Consider the following 13,418-nt stretch of genomic DNA (forward strand, 5'->3'; position numbering starts at 1 on the left):
AATGGAAGCGTAACGATACTTATCTGAATACGTTCCGACAGTGACCTACTGCTAAGGATGAACAGTTTGGGTTATCTGTGGAGAGGATCTCTGCTGCATTACAAGGTCTATTAACATAGTGCATATCTTAGGAGTGGAAGGGTCAAACCCACCCTTGATAAACCTTTATGGAAGCTGAGGGTTTGTTTAGTTTATGCTGCACATTTTTTATAGGAGGGTGAGGGGCACCAGGAGAATTGAGGGGCAGGAGAATAATGTTAACATTCCTCTTGTTCTTGCAGGCTCGGGGATCTGGAGGTGGCAGGAGACGAAATGATGCTGCCTCCCAGGATGATCATGACAAACCCTATGTTTGTGACAGTAAGTAGCACCTAGACAGCTGACTCCGCTTCCAGCCTGGTCCTGCCAGCTCGGTGCACTCTGGGTTCAACTTTTCTTTTCCAGCAAAGTATTCTGCTGCTCTCTGACTTGCATGTTTGCCACCAGCTACTGCTGCTGCTTTTAGTGTGGTTTTTTTTTGCACGAAGGAAATAAAATAAAGTCCTCAGCAAGAATCCACTTCCCTTTGTGCTATAATAAATCATCTCTTCTATTTTCTTTCTCTTTCTCCTTCTCTTTTTCTGACTTCTAGGCTTTTTTCCTTCCCCCTGTGTAAGATTCACCGTCTATTTCTTTCTCTGTTCCAGATAGTTACAAACAAAAGCATAACCCAAAAATCTCTGACAAAGGTATTTCACCCCTGTATCACTTTACATACTTGGTGATTCCCTTCATTCCTTTGGAAATCTCATTGGGCTAAATTTTGAAGGTCTTATTTGCATCCCTTATTTAGAAAAGACTCCAGTGGCATCATCAGGAGTTGAGCCCTCCTAAGAAAGAAACAGAATTAGAATGCTCTGTTTTGATACATATTCCCTTTCAATATAACCATGCTGTTTGATGTCTTTCAATGGGACTGCAGGTGAATTAAGGCATTGCCCAAACTTAAAAAGATAATAGAGTCCTATATATGAAGAAGGAGCCCAATATTTGGTACACAATATATATTTTTTAATTATCTGGGCCTTGGTGCCTTTCTTCTTGTTACGTTCTTTTTTGTTTCACTATGTAATTTGTGCGAGGGGCACTTGCCTTACCCATGTGCTTTCAAGATTTCTCATCTTAAGGCTTGATAAGAGCGTATGTGCAGTAAAAATTTGTACTAGAGTGCCTTCTATCATACAAGGCAACGGCAGCATAACAAAAATTAATGGAAGTAGGAGAATAACAGGAAGTCTTAACTTTTTTGACCTAAAAGTGATTGATGGTTTTGAGGAAAATTAGAACGCCCCTATCTCCGCAGTTTAACTACCTTGCAGTGATACTGACCTTAAAAGACTAACCATTACTATGTCCATCTCTGAATGTTTTCTGCTTATTTTAAAAACATGAAGAAACATGGGCATGCATTGAAAATGAAAACTATATTCCATGCAGTCAAATAATCTTTCATAGTGAGACCAAGTGACTGCATAGTACAGTGATGAACATGTTGGGTATATTGCTTCAGCAAGGTGAATATTCTTAGAGCTACTGGGAATGAGTAGAAGGGGAGAGACTTTCACATAAATGGAAGTGTCTGAACTGAAGACGAAGAGCTCTTTACAGTTTGAAGGGCTGAGAGATTTCTACTGTAGTTAAATAGCTGCTCTTGCTTGTTGGAAGAACTACACTCTGTCTCCAAAGGATTATCTAGGAGGCCACTCTGTATCTTGTTGATTTCCACAGCTTTCTTCTGCTGGTGTACACAGAACTATCTTCACCACTTTTCTGGAAAATCCCTCTAAATCCAAGGACACTTGTCAGTAGTGCAGTTATTCCAAGCATAATGTCTCTTTACTGTCTGATCTTGTTCTGCTTTTGGAGAGAACTCACAACATGCGCAGTAGTGATTTGCACTGAGTAGATAAAAATCTAAGATTCCAAAGCAGGCGGCAGAAATCTGAGCTGAAGTCTCTGTTTTGGTACATCATTGTACTGACGGAATTTTGCCTTGGCTTGCGTTTTGAAGCATAAATTTGCTTGGTTTTGGAAGTTTAAACTTTCCTATTTCGTTTGGCTGATGCTTTTCATTTTTAAGAAACGTGTAGTCAGAGGGTGAGTCATAAGGAATTCTAGAATCCAGATTTTTATACAGTAGCTACTTCATTTTCCACTGTAGATAGCTGAGAATAGGGTTATGTGTTAGCAGAACCCTTACCTGATTGTCCAGCAGAAGAACTGTTGTAATTGCAGTGCCATCATCCTGAAATGGAATACTTTGTTTGCTTACTTTCTGTAGAACTATTACATATAATTCAATGTGAGTAATTGGCTTGTCAATTTGAAACTTCTTTCCTGCTTGGGTGATCACTGCACCAATAAATGATTTCCTTAATCAATTTTTTTTCTTTGAAATAATCTGCTAAATATGTTTATAGATAAATCTCTGTGTGATCGTGATAGTTTAGATTCAGTTTGCAGTTCTCCATGGAGAGATGTTTTGGATAGATATGTTAGTTTTATGTGGAAATATACCGGCAATAAATAATTAATTTGTTTCCTGTTCAGGAGAACATTATTCCTTCAGTCACATTATTGATATGAGTAATTACCATAATGGGCGGTCATTCCTTTTTCTCTGTATTCTTTAACTTTCCTCCAGGTTGCTTTTTTCTGTCTGTGTTCTGATATTTGAATTTGGAATGTGCTCACCAAGAAGAAGGTACAAGCTAAATCAAATTATTTTTGGTATTTCAGTGTATGACCACAAAAATGCACATTTTTGCATACTTGTGTGTTTGTATTTGTAGGAAGTAAGTGTATATCACTATGTTTCTCCAGGAATGGAAAGATTTTGTGGAACACCTAGTCTGTATCAGTAAAATGATGCAAGAACTGCATCCAGCTAACATAGCCCTTTGTATGTAAGACTGCAGTGTTACTTCTGAAATGGCCTACTGTTGTTGGAAGAAGCATTCAGCTAGACACAAAAATGAACACATATCTCAGTATTAAAGCTGACTGGAAATTTGGAACCTCTGTACTGAGGGATCTTTTCAAAGCTCTCAAATTTTTTTTTTGTGTCATCTGATGTTCTTAAGAAAAGATGGAACCTCTGTTTAGTTGTTTGCTTGCTTTGTGGAATTAAACTTCAGTTAATTTTACTGAATATTTACTGTATCAGAAGTTCAGAATGAAATATCTGGTCATTCAAAGCTGCTAACATAATCATGACATTCTTTATTTTATTAAAATGGCAAGTGGTAAACTAGTTGGCCAGATTTTCACCAGCTGCACTGGACAGTGTTGTGCCTTGACCAGTCTTAAGAAAAAAAGCTTGGATAATAGAAGTGGCAGGAAAACCTGGTGTGAGATGGGTATAGGCAGGAAATGGTACCACAGCAGAATGATCAGTTGTTGTATCATAGCAGACCCAAATGTAGCCTGAATACTTGGGTAAAAGACAGAGCAGATGCTTGAATGGACAGTGAAAAGCAGGCTTGAGGAACAAAGCAAGATCTGTAGTGTCAGTCCAGAGATGTTGAAGATACTCTGCCACAGCTGTTCGAGATAAACTGGGCACAGGATTTTAAAGGAGGAAGAGCATGAATGAATGTTACATACCTACATATGCAACAAGAATTGATTTTGTGTGGTTGCCAAATGATATACTGGGGAACCATCATTCCGCCAAGTCTTTTAGTCTTAGAAAATCATTTTACTATTTTCATATTGAGTGTTATGTGTTTTCTTTTGGGGGGGGGGGGGGATGGGGAGTATATCTGAAGTTCTACCTGGAAATTTGTTTTCTGGTTTAAAAGTTGCAGTCAGTTGTAGCACTAATCTTCATGACTCTGGATGTCTACTTCCTTCAGCTATGCTACTTAGTTTGTGCTGAATCTCCAGAAGTTACCAACTTTCCTGCTGCCATCCTCATTTGCCTGCTTTCATTCTTCTCATTTTCTCCCTTGCCTGCTTTCATTTCATTTCCCTACTGTGACTTACGGACACACATAATTACTTCCACCTTTGTTTTCTCTCACTCTATCTGTGGAAAATTTCCCTACCCGTCTCTAAAAGATGTTGCTTCTTTCTCTTTTGTTCCTTTTACCTTTATATCCTTGTCTCCTTTTAGTTTTATTTCTGTACATACTATAATTGTAGAGTAACAACTTATGTTTGTATGATAATCTTTATTTATAGTTCCTCTGAGGCTGCGATATGCATTCACATCCATCCCTTGTCCAAAAATGAGAATTGACTGAAACCTTCTTATGATCTCTGCTGGATCAGTGACTAATGCAACCTTACATATATCTAGAGACACAGATCCCTACAATCTTTTGTCGAAGCTGGTTCTTTTGTCAAAAACATTTTAGTTTCAGGTTTCTCTAGATACTTAAAGTGAGTTTTCTCTGCTATCTTCTTTCTATGTCTGAAAACAGTTAGTGTGGCTTCTTTCAGCCATTTTTTCTTCAGATCTTTTAATAAGCTTGTTTCTTTTCTCTGAAAGATCTTCAAAGGATCTTATTTAAATAGCAGTGGCCAAAACTAAGTAGAAGGTGTGGTTCTGAGTATGAAGCAGCTCAGAAGAAAGATAAATGACTGATGCATTACATGTCACTTATATTTACCTATAGAACTTGGATTTGTGCCAGTTGCTCTGTTAGATATCTAAGAGAGATACAGAGATGGCTGGTCTTTTAGCTTATTTAGTAAACCCATTTGCAGTGCAGGACACTCATCTCCAGTGCTATGCTTTCATGTTTCAGTGGCAGAGTTTTCACCTATGTCCACTGTATGAGCTCATATTTAATAGGCCCGTTGCTATAACTTCTTGTTCCTTTGCTGATCCACCTACTCCTACTGAGTCTGAATATCTGTCATCTTTAGTTTCCTCATTATACTGCCCTCTCCTGTTTATACCATGTTTTACTGATGTTTTACTAGATGTCATATTAATATTTACTAATTATTTTACTGTTTGAAATAGTTTTTGATTGATAAAGCTTGCGTGATATATTTTTAATTACTATTCCAAGATTTTCTCCAAGAATCAGTTCTCTGCATGTTTGATTCTTTCACTCTCTATTCCACCCTCCAAATTAATTGTAAAAATAGAGGCAAGCATTGGGCCCCAAATGGACTCTTTCAGGTACTTGAAGATGCAGAAAAGTGCCTTGTGAAGTTTTCAAAAGATTAGGCTCCTAGTTCTCGCTGATTTCCACCGGAGGTAGGCTCTTAAAATGTTTTCTGTAAATATACCACTAAGTGCCTATCTGCTTGTATTGTGCCTGTAGATCATATAAAGCTTGGTCTCTTGGTGAACACTTTGAACTTGATGATGAGCTAATAATAATTAGAACATGGTTTTGTTTATGAAAATGTTTGACTGTACATTCAAATCATTAGAATTTGAAACAGTCCCATTATTTTTTTTGTAAGTTCATCAGCTGGCAAGATATTGAAATTCCAAGCTTTAAGGTTATTTTTTTCTTCTCCATATCCTTTCTCTATTAAATGTATCACAGGTTCTGCCAACAAATGCTGGAATTCTGCTGAGTTTCAATGGGAATTAAGGATCTCTCTCTTTAAGGTTCTTTTAAAAAGTTAATTGTTATGTTGTTCTAGCATTACTTGCCAAATGTAATTCTTTGAGGCCTATTCTTTAGGAACTATTTTTGTGTATATGATCACAAAGTGACTCCTCTAGTAATTACTTTAATGACTTCACTCTCCTTCTTTCTTCTTTCCTTGAAGTGGACTTGATTCTACTGTACTCTTTTTAAAGTTAACTCATTGATTCTCTGGAATACCAAAGACTTGCAAGATAAATCATGATGTAGGCTGATTTTATGTTTTCTGAGACTTAACCTGTTGTCTGAATTCTCACTGATACTATGAATGAGTCAAGCACAGCTACTGCTGGTTCTTAGAACAGACCTTCAGTTAAATACCACGATGACAAGCTTATTTGAAAATGCTTTGATTTTAGCATTATGCTTTTACATGCTTCTTATAAATCTCCATCATGACTTCAGCTCCCTTTTAAACTTTAGCAGTGTAAGCCCTAAATCATCTCTTGGTATTATCCTTTCTAGTGAATCTCTAAGTAGTTAATAAGCAGTAAGATCTAGAATAAGATGGCTATTCAGATGAACCCAACAAGCAACTCTCCCAACATAGCTGCTGTACTTTGCATTCATTGACAAAATTAACACTAAAAAATCCAACATCAGACAGGAAAGAAGTCTTGAGTGGGACACATGGGAAGAGGGGAATAGAATTGACTGTAACAATTGATTCTGCTCCTACAGTGTATCTGCTTTTTGCTTTGTTTCTGCTAGCAATTTATTTATGAAATGTGGAAGTATATAATGCTCGATACAGGCATTGTTGACCTGCATGTTTATTGCTTTGGAGCTCAGCATATCTGTGATCTTAATATGGAAGATAGTTTCTGGGACTCGTCCCTGTGGGGACACAGAAACAAAGATTATTTACTACCCTCAGAAAATCCCCTAAATAACTGGTAGAAGAGGTGTGTAGCACGACAGTGCTGATCAAAGAGGTACAAACATAATGCCTTTCTGTTGGTGGAGATCAAAATACATTGTGTTAACATTGGAGATCTCTAGATATGCAGAGAGCGGACATAGCTGTTACAGTGAAAATTATATCACCAAACCAGTGCAAAACAGGGAATGGGTTTTGTTTGGAGTGGAGAGAATGGTGGGACAGGAAGCTGGTTTTGAGGAATGGCTATCTGCTAGCAATTGCCTTAAGTTTAGTATTTGACACAACTCAGTTGAGAATAAAGAACAGAAGGCAAAGGAGAAAAGCAAAGACAATGAAGGAGCTAGATTCAGTAAAAAAAAAAAGAAAGAGAAAGAAAAACGAAAAAAACCCGCTCATACTCCCTCAATTTCCTGTTTTCACTAAAAACATGGATTGTTTCCTTCTGTGTCATACTGGTGACAGATTGTGCAAAATGTATGTGGAGAGCTGGCTGGAACATAGCTCACAGCCTGCCAAGGACCAAATGTGTAACAATTTCAAAATGACAGCAACACAGCTATTAAATATTTGATTAGGAAATCTTTTAAGTCATAGATTTTAAACCTTCTTTTAAAGCAGGGGAATTATTTTAGATTAATTTTACTCATAGAGAAGCATGAACAGATAAAAAAATTTGTTTATCCAAGGAGTTACAGGTTGTTACAGGCCAGAACTTAGAACAGAACTCTCTTTTATGAAGTATTCAATGCTTGTGATTAAATTGTCTGCAAATTATGGTTTTTTTCCTTGTAACACAGTTGTGTAATTTCTTCATTTCAGTCTTGGAAGGAACGTAAAGTCCTTCATAGGAGAGTGTTTGGTAACCTAATAAAATCTTCCTCATCAGTGCTGTTTGATCTGCACTGCCATGTTACTGCTTACTTACTCAGCTTGTTTCTAAGATGGCATTCACATCAGGTTGTAGAAAATACATCCTCTGAATGCAGGAGGAACTGGAGTGGGTTATGTTCTACAAACTCCTGCTGTTTTCATTGGGCTCGGCTACCTAATTAAAGCTGAAGTCAACTTCCCCGTGTTGAGATTCAGGATGAAATCCGCCACATGCAAGGATGATGAGCCTACGCAGCATGGAAAATTAAAGACAAAACAGTCAAAGCCACTGAAAGAAAGGCAAGGCCACCCAGCAATGCTTATGAAAGGCACACTCTCAGTTACTATGTATGAGCTGCGTAGTGTTAGAACATAATCACTAGCATACATTTCTGACTGGGGGAACCAGTTCCCATTATGCTTTTGTCAGCTCAGAGAATGAGAAAGATGTGATGTGAGCATTGGTCTGGGTGGTGGAACTCATGAATTCTAATCCTGGTAATGACGAAAGATCACTGTGTGGGCAAGCCACTTAACCCCCCTTTGGTCCTCTTGTTTTAAAAGTGAAATGAGTGTTTCCCACTCAGGAATGTGGAAAAAGATTAATTAATGTTTGAAAAGCCAGTTTTGTAGTGGGAAGAGTTATTTAAGAGCTAAGTGTTCATTAATGATCACCCTTTTATAGAAACCGCTTCTTAGAGTGGTGATATGGTAGGTTAATAAAATGTGCTCTATCTGAAAAATAAGAGGTAAAGAATTTGCAAAGATTCCAATCTGTTGGAGAAACCATGAGGCTCAGACTTAGCTTTTATTTTAGGTTTCAAACTATCACCGAAGCCAATGATTCCTTTACCTGACTAGTATCATGATAACCTTTTTCCCCTACAGAAGTCTAATCTGTCTGGGGAATAGGAAATCCCTGTAGTTTTGACTCATGTTTTAGAATCTTTCCATGACAGAACATGAATTTGAAAGGAGAAAAAGTCTAGACATCCAGAAAAAAAGGCTGCTGGAAGCTGCAAATCTTTGGTCCTACAAAGGATCTTCTGAAACTGTGTAAACAGAACTCCTTTACCTCAGCGTTGGTTATAAATTCCTCCAAATTCCTTTTTAGCTAGGAACGTCTCAGCTTTCTGCTACGCTTGAAAGTTATCTCAAAGAATATTGCCAGTGAGAAAGGCCCAGCTGCAGAATTACTACAGCCTATTATTACAACCTTATATTGATGCTTGCTGATTTTTGCTGTTGGGTTTATATATATATATATATGTTTTATTTTATTATTATTATTTTTTTTGCTTGAGAAGGGAAAATCTGAAAACCCATCTGATTTCCTATACTATCCTATACCATCTTAAGCTCTTGACTGAAATCCCTATAGGATCATGTTGGGAATGGAGATAAGGCCACAGCCTTGGGAGTTTCTTCAGGGAATGCAGGTTTCCTTCTGTGCGTTGAGGGAGAAAGCTGTATGAGACCTTTATTAAAGGATGCTTTGCTTTTGCAAGATAACACCTTATCTTGCTAGAATCATTGGGGTTAGAATCATAGCTATGTTTTCATGTAGGCCTAAATGGAATGAAGCTTGGTAGAATTTTTAGAAATATTTAAATATTTTTTATTCAAAATTAAAAAAAAAAAAAAAAAAAGCCAACATTGAAAATGGGATACTGGAGTGGGTTTTAGATATCTGTTTTTACAGCTAGATTAGTAGTAATGCGGGATCAAGCAGAGTAAGAACAAGGTATAACTGGATCGTTTATATCACATAGCTATTGATTCCAGGTGCCTCTCCTTTGTTAGTACAGTACTGATCATCTGTCTGTGCTCTGAGTAGAAGTTGAACAGGGAAGGTTTTGAGCAGTACTAGTAATTCATAGCAAAAACATGATTTTTAACTTCTGTCTTCAAACACACAAATAAGGTGGTTAGAGCAGGATACTTAGTGAAATGCTTCAATAATCTGCTAGGAATGTTAATCTCTCTCCATTCTAATAAATGCTATTACAGTTGCTTAATTAGACAGTTATCCTTCTGTAATAATTTAAACAGTGAGAATTTTGAGAATTTTTGGTTTGATGGTGACTTCTGAGTTATACTTTTCCAAATATTCGAAAAGTGGAGGCTAAGTTACACAGAACTGTGGGCTTCTGGTTGTTTTACTTTTTGTCAGTAGCTGTTTCCCTGCTTGTCCTTTATTCTGTAAGCCTTCGGATGAGCAGTAGGTAATTCTGCTCTCCAGAATGGAGTAGAAAAATACTGAGGGACATGGTTTAGTGGGAAATTTTAGTGCTAGGTAGATGGTTGGACTTGGATGTTGTTAGAGGTCTTTTCCAACTTTGGTGATTCTATGATTCTGTGACTGCTACTAGAAGAAGGGAGACCAAACTTGTGTTTTGACGACAGCATGCACTGAATACCAATCTAGTTGTTCAAAAAATCAATTGTTCAAAAAATTGTTCAAAAAACAGTTAGGTTTACAGCACAGATGAGGGTAGATGCTTGAAAGAATGTATGAACATATGCATCTGGGCATTTTAATGCCAGTTTCTCTTCTGCAGGAATTTTCATTTCTAAATCAAGGGAATTCAAAGACTTAAAACCCCTCTGCTCAGGATGCATTGCATTTGGAAAAAAAACCTCTTTCTGTTGGAATAACTACATGATCACCATCTTGCAGAATGGAGAAAACTGGAATAAAAGTATCTAATCTTTCAGTTCAGTCATTTTATTCATATCATGGGGTTGTATCACATGTTTATAATAAAGCAAAGTATTTTCCCTAAGGAAACAATAATAACAATAAGTTAGAAAAGACAGAGAATTAAATCTGTTATGGTAGGCTTTGATTTACAAATTTCTATCCTTTGTTCTACACTGTGGAACATCAGCTGGCTTTTTGTGAGCAGCAGCAGAAAAGTAAAATAATGGAGGTTTTACTTAGGTGTAAATTATTGCAGTGAGTTTTTTTTATGATTTTTTTTCTTGTTTGTTTGCTTCTTTTTAGAGTTTAATGACATTGATGTAATTACTCAGTTGTCTATGGAATGGGAAGTACCTGTATGCATTGCAGGATTCATTTCAGGTATCAAGTTGAGTGACAATTTTAGGACTGGATGGTGACTTCCCTTGGAGATCTTTTGAAGAGGCGTAACATAAAGACAGAGAATTAGAGGTTGAGTTCTGTTTTATCTTCTGGCACACCTTCCTAGCATGCTACGTGGGCAGAGTACTGGACACAACACTTATTCCTGAGTGAAATCCTTCAGACTGCTGAAGCTGTACAGTGACTGAATACGTAACTAGCAGGAAAAATCTGCAGGAAGGCCACTAAGCTTCTGCATTTGTTTACTAGTCTTCTGAAGTGGCAATATGAAATACAATTTGATAGATGAAATATCTGCATAAAAGAAAATGGACATTCAGAGAATGCTTTGAAGATAAAAAGAGAGAACTTTTAGAAATGGTAACACAAATTAAAATCTTTACAGAAGCTCAATTTGTATATAATGAATTTTATGATGAAGTTTGCCCTTGCATTGAGCTTATACACTCTGTAGACCTTTCATCAGCCTGAATTGTTTATTCTTGTTCTTAATGCCTGTTGACTTAGTCTTAAAACAAACAAAAATTCAGAAGCAGGATTCCACGTCACATTTTATGCTATTCATTAGGATTCTGAATGTGAAGTTAACCTGGATGGGGAAGAATCACTACTATTCTTCAAGGAAGAAACTGTGAATGACTTCCATCTCCTTGTCTTGACTGGGGTTTATGAACAAAGCTATTTATTGCTTTTTAAAATAAAGCCTTTTGTAATTTTGTTTTCTTTTCCTAGGGATCAATAATCAAGAAAATAATGTCCTTTCTTCTTGGTCCAGTTCCCCTTGCTGTGCATTGTTTAGCATCAACATCAGAGCTGGGGCATTTCATTTAATTTTATGTGCAATCTTGTTAGCAATCTCAGCAGAGAGGATTAGGGCTGTACGAGCTGCAGAGACTGGATGTTCATTTGTTTAGGCCAGCAGGAAGGGTTGCTGGCAGCATGGGAGGTGTGCTTTTCTGGGGATGCAGGGCAGCTGAGCTGGTGTCTGTCACCTTTTACTGACACCCACTGGGAGTATTTCAGGCAGGAACATGGAATGTGTGATGCTACTGCCAGGGGAGGAGGGGGTGCTGTTTGAAGAATGCTGTCATTGTTTCAGGTTGTCCTGATGTTTCCATTCTCTCTTCTTCTCCCTCCTGTTGCTTTTCCTCCAAGTCTGTGGCAAGCGTTACAAGAACAGGCCTGGACTGAGTTACCACTATGCTCATACTCATCTTGCCAGTGAAGAGGGTGATGAAGCCCGGGAGCAGGAGACCCGCTCTTCTCCTGTCCACAGAAATGAAAACCACAAACGTGAGTAGTATTTTCCCTTTACCTTTGAGATCCTTTTTGGAGATGTTGCCTTCAGCTGTTCTTTGCTTTGTGGAGGCTGGCTTGATTGCCTGGCTCCGTTGTGAGTGATTGGTACCTGGATGCTTGGAGCTAATCAGCCGCAGCTCACACCAGTGCTGGCTCAGCTAGTCAGGAATTCATTTCAAACCCAGCATTATCTCTGCAGCAAGTCACTTTTCCATTACTGCTCCTGTGGGGAGGAGGTGTCAGGGAGGGGGGGGGGAAGAAGAGCTGCCCAACCCACCCTTTGTCAAGCAACCTCCCAGTGGCTGTTAGTAGGGATGTCAAGGAAATGCACATTCTGTTTCAGGGGGCTGTCATTGTTTTGCCTTTGAGTAAGACACCTTTATCCCTGCCTTGGATTTTTTGATATGAAATTCACAGCTTCTGTTCTCCTTATCCCTGCATTGCTTCCTCAAAAGCCTCACACTCAACTTTACCAAAAGATGCTTCTTAGTTACAGTTCTGGAAAATCTATGAAAAACTACCAGTTTTCCTCTGCAAGGAGTGCTAGAATGTGAGATGAGTCACATGCCTAGATTTCTGACACCAGTGCAAGGCTGAAAGAAAAGTAATGCCTGAATGGACATATTTGTCTATCCTTCCTCTGTTTCTTAGGCACAGAACAGGAGATTAAGGAGACTGTGCTATGTACTAATTTTTCATAAGACTGGCAAGTCTCGAAGCTGCTGTTTCTCAGATTTCCAGTGTGCAGTACTATGGGATAGTTACTTTTACCTTGGGATTTGTGAACTTACTTTTGTTCACTTTTGAGACATCCTTTTAAATCACATTGTGAACTGTGTCATCTTAGTTCAGAGTAATGAACAATGCAAACAAAGCTATAAAATGCTTATGGGAAGAAATATCCAGCAAACATGTTATAATGTGTTATGAAGAAGTGGAAGACTTATGGAAGTAGGAAAACATTTTCTTTCAAGTCAGATAATTGATAATTGTCCCCAGGGATGGAGGGGAGTGGGTTTCCGTCCTCCAAAGCATCTGCTGCTAGCCACTGTGTGAGCTTGAAGGGCCACTCCCATTCGACAATCTCAGTATTTCTGTCACTTTTATGCCCTGCTTTTCAGTTATTCATGTGTTTGGTAGGTTCATAGTAAAGGTAATTTTGACTCTTCCAGCTCTTGACAGACTTGAGCTAGCTGTGCACTAAGAGCAGCTTAGGCAGGCTGGAGACTGTCAGTGTTCTGCCAGTAGCTTTTGTTTACTTAACATTTACATTATCTCTGAGTTTTGTAATTGTTGGCTTTTTTATTTTTTTTTTAATGCCTGCAATATTTAGTTATAGCTATATACCTGAGAGGCATATCACAAGTCTCTATTGAGTTAATATTCATAATGGCTTTGCACAGATGCTCAGACAAAGAAGGGTAGTTTTACCCTTCAGCTTGTCACAGAGGTCAAGGACAGTTGCAGTCCTTATCCTTCTGGTACTTAAGAATTTGTTACAGTTAGCAGAAAGAGGAGCTAGAAAAGCTGTGGGAAGGTTAGCATCAGAGCCCATGGAAAGAAAGATTTGTTCTGCTGCATAGGATGGGGTAGAATAGGAACT

The 13,418-nt window shown here is 38.1% G+C and overlaps 1 protein-coding gene across 3 annotated transcripts in view; it reads left to right on the forward strand.

Annotated features, from left to right (window-relative positions):
• Positions 1-13,418, forward strand: part of DPF3 (double PHD fingers 3) — a gene marked incomplete at both ends in the record, with an annotated part of 154,866 nt that overhangs the window by 104,425 nt on the left and 37,023 nt on the right. For all 3 annotated transcript variants that reach the window (XM_079536904.1, XM_079536905.1, XM_079536906.1), the window contains 2 exons: positions 282-360; positions 11,672-11,809. In XM_079536904.1, the coding sequence (XP_079393030.1) occupies positions 282-360; positions 11,672-11,809 (217 nt within the window). The remainder of the gene's footprint in view (positions 1-281; positions 361-11,671; positions 11,810-13,418) is intronic.

Source organism: Tetrao urogallus, assembly GCF_951394365.1.
Source record: "Tetrao urogallus genome assembly, chromosome: 6".
Taxonomy (NCBI): Eukaryota; Metazoa; Chordata; class Aves; order Galliformes; family Phasianidae; genus Tetrao; species Tetrao urogallus.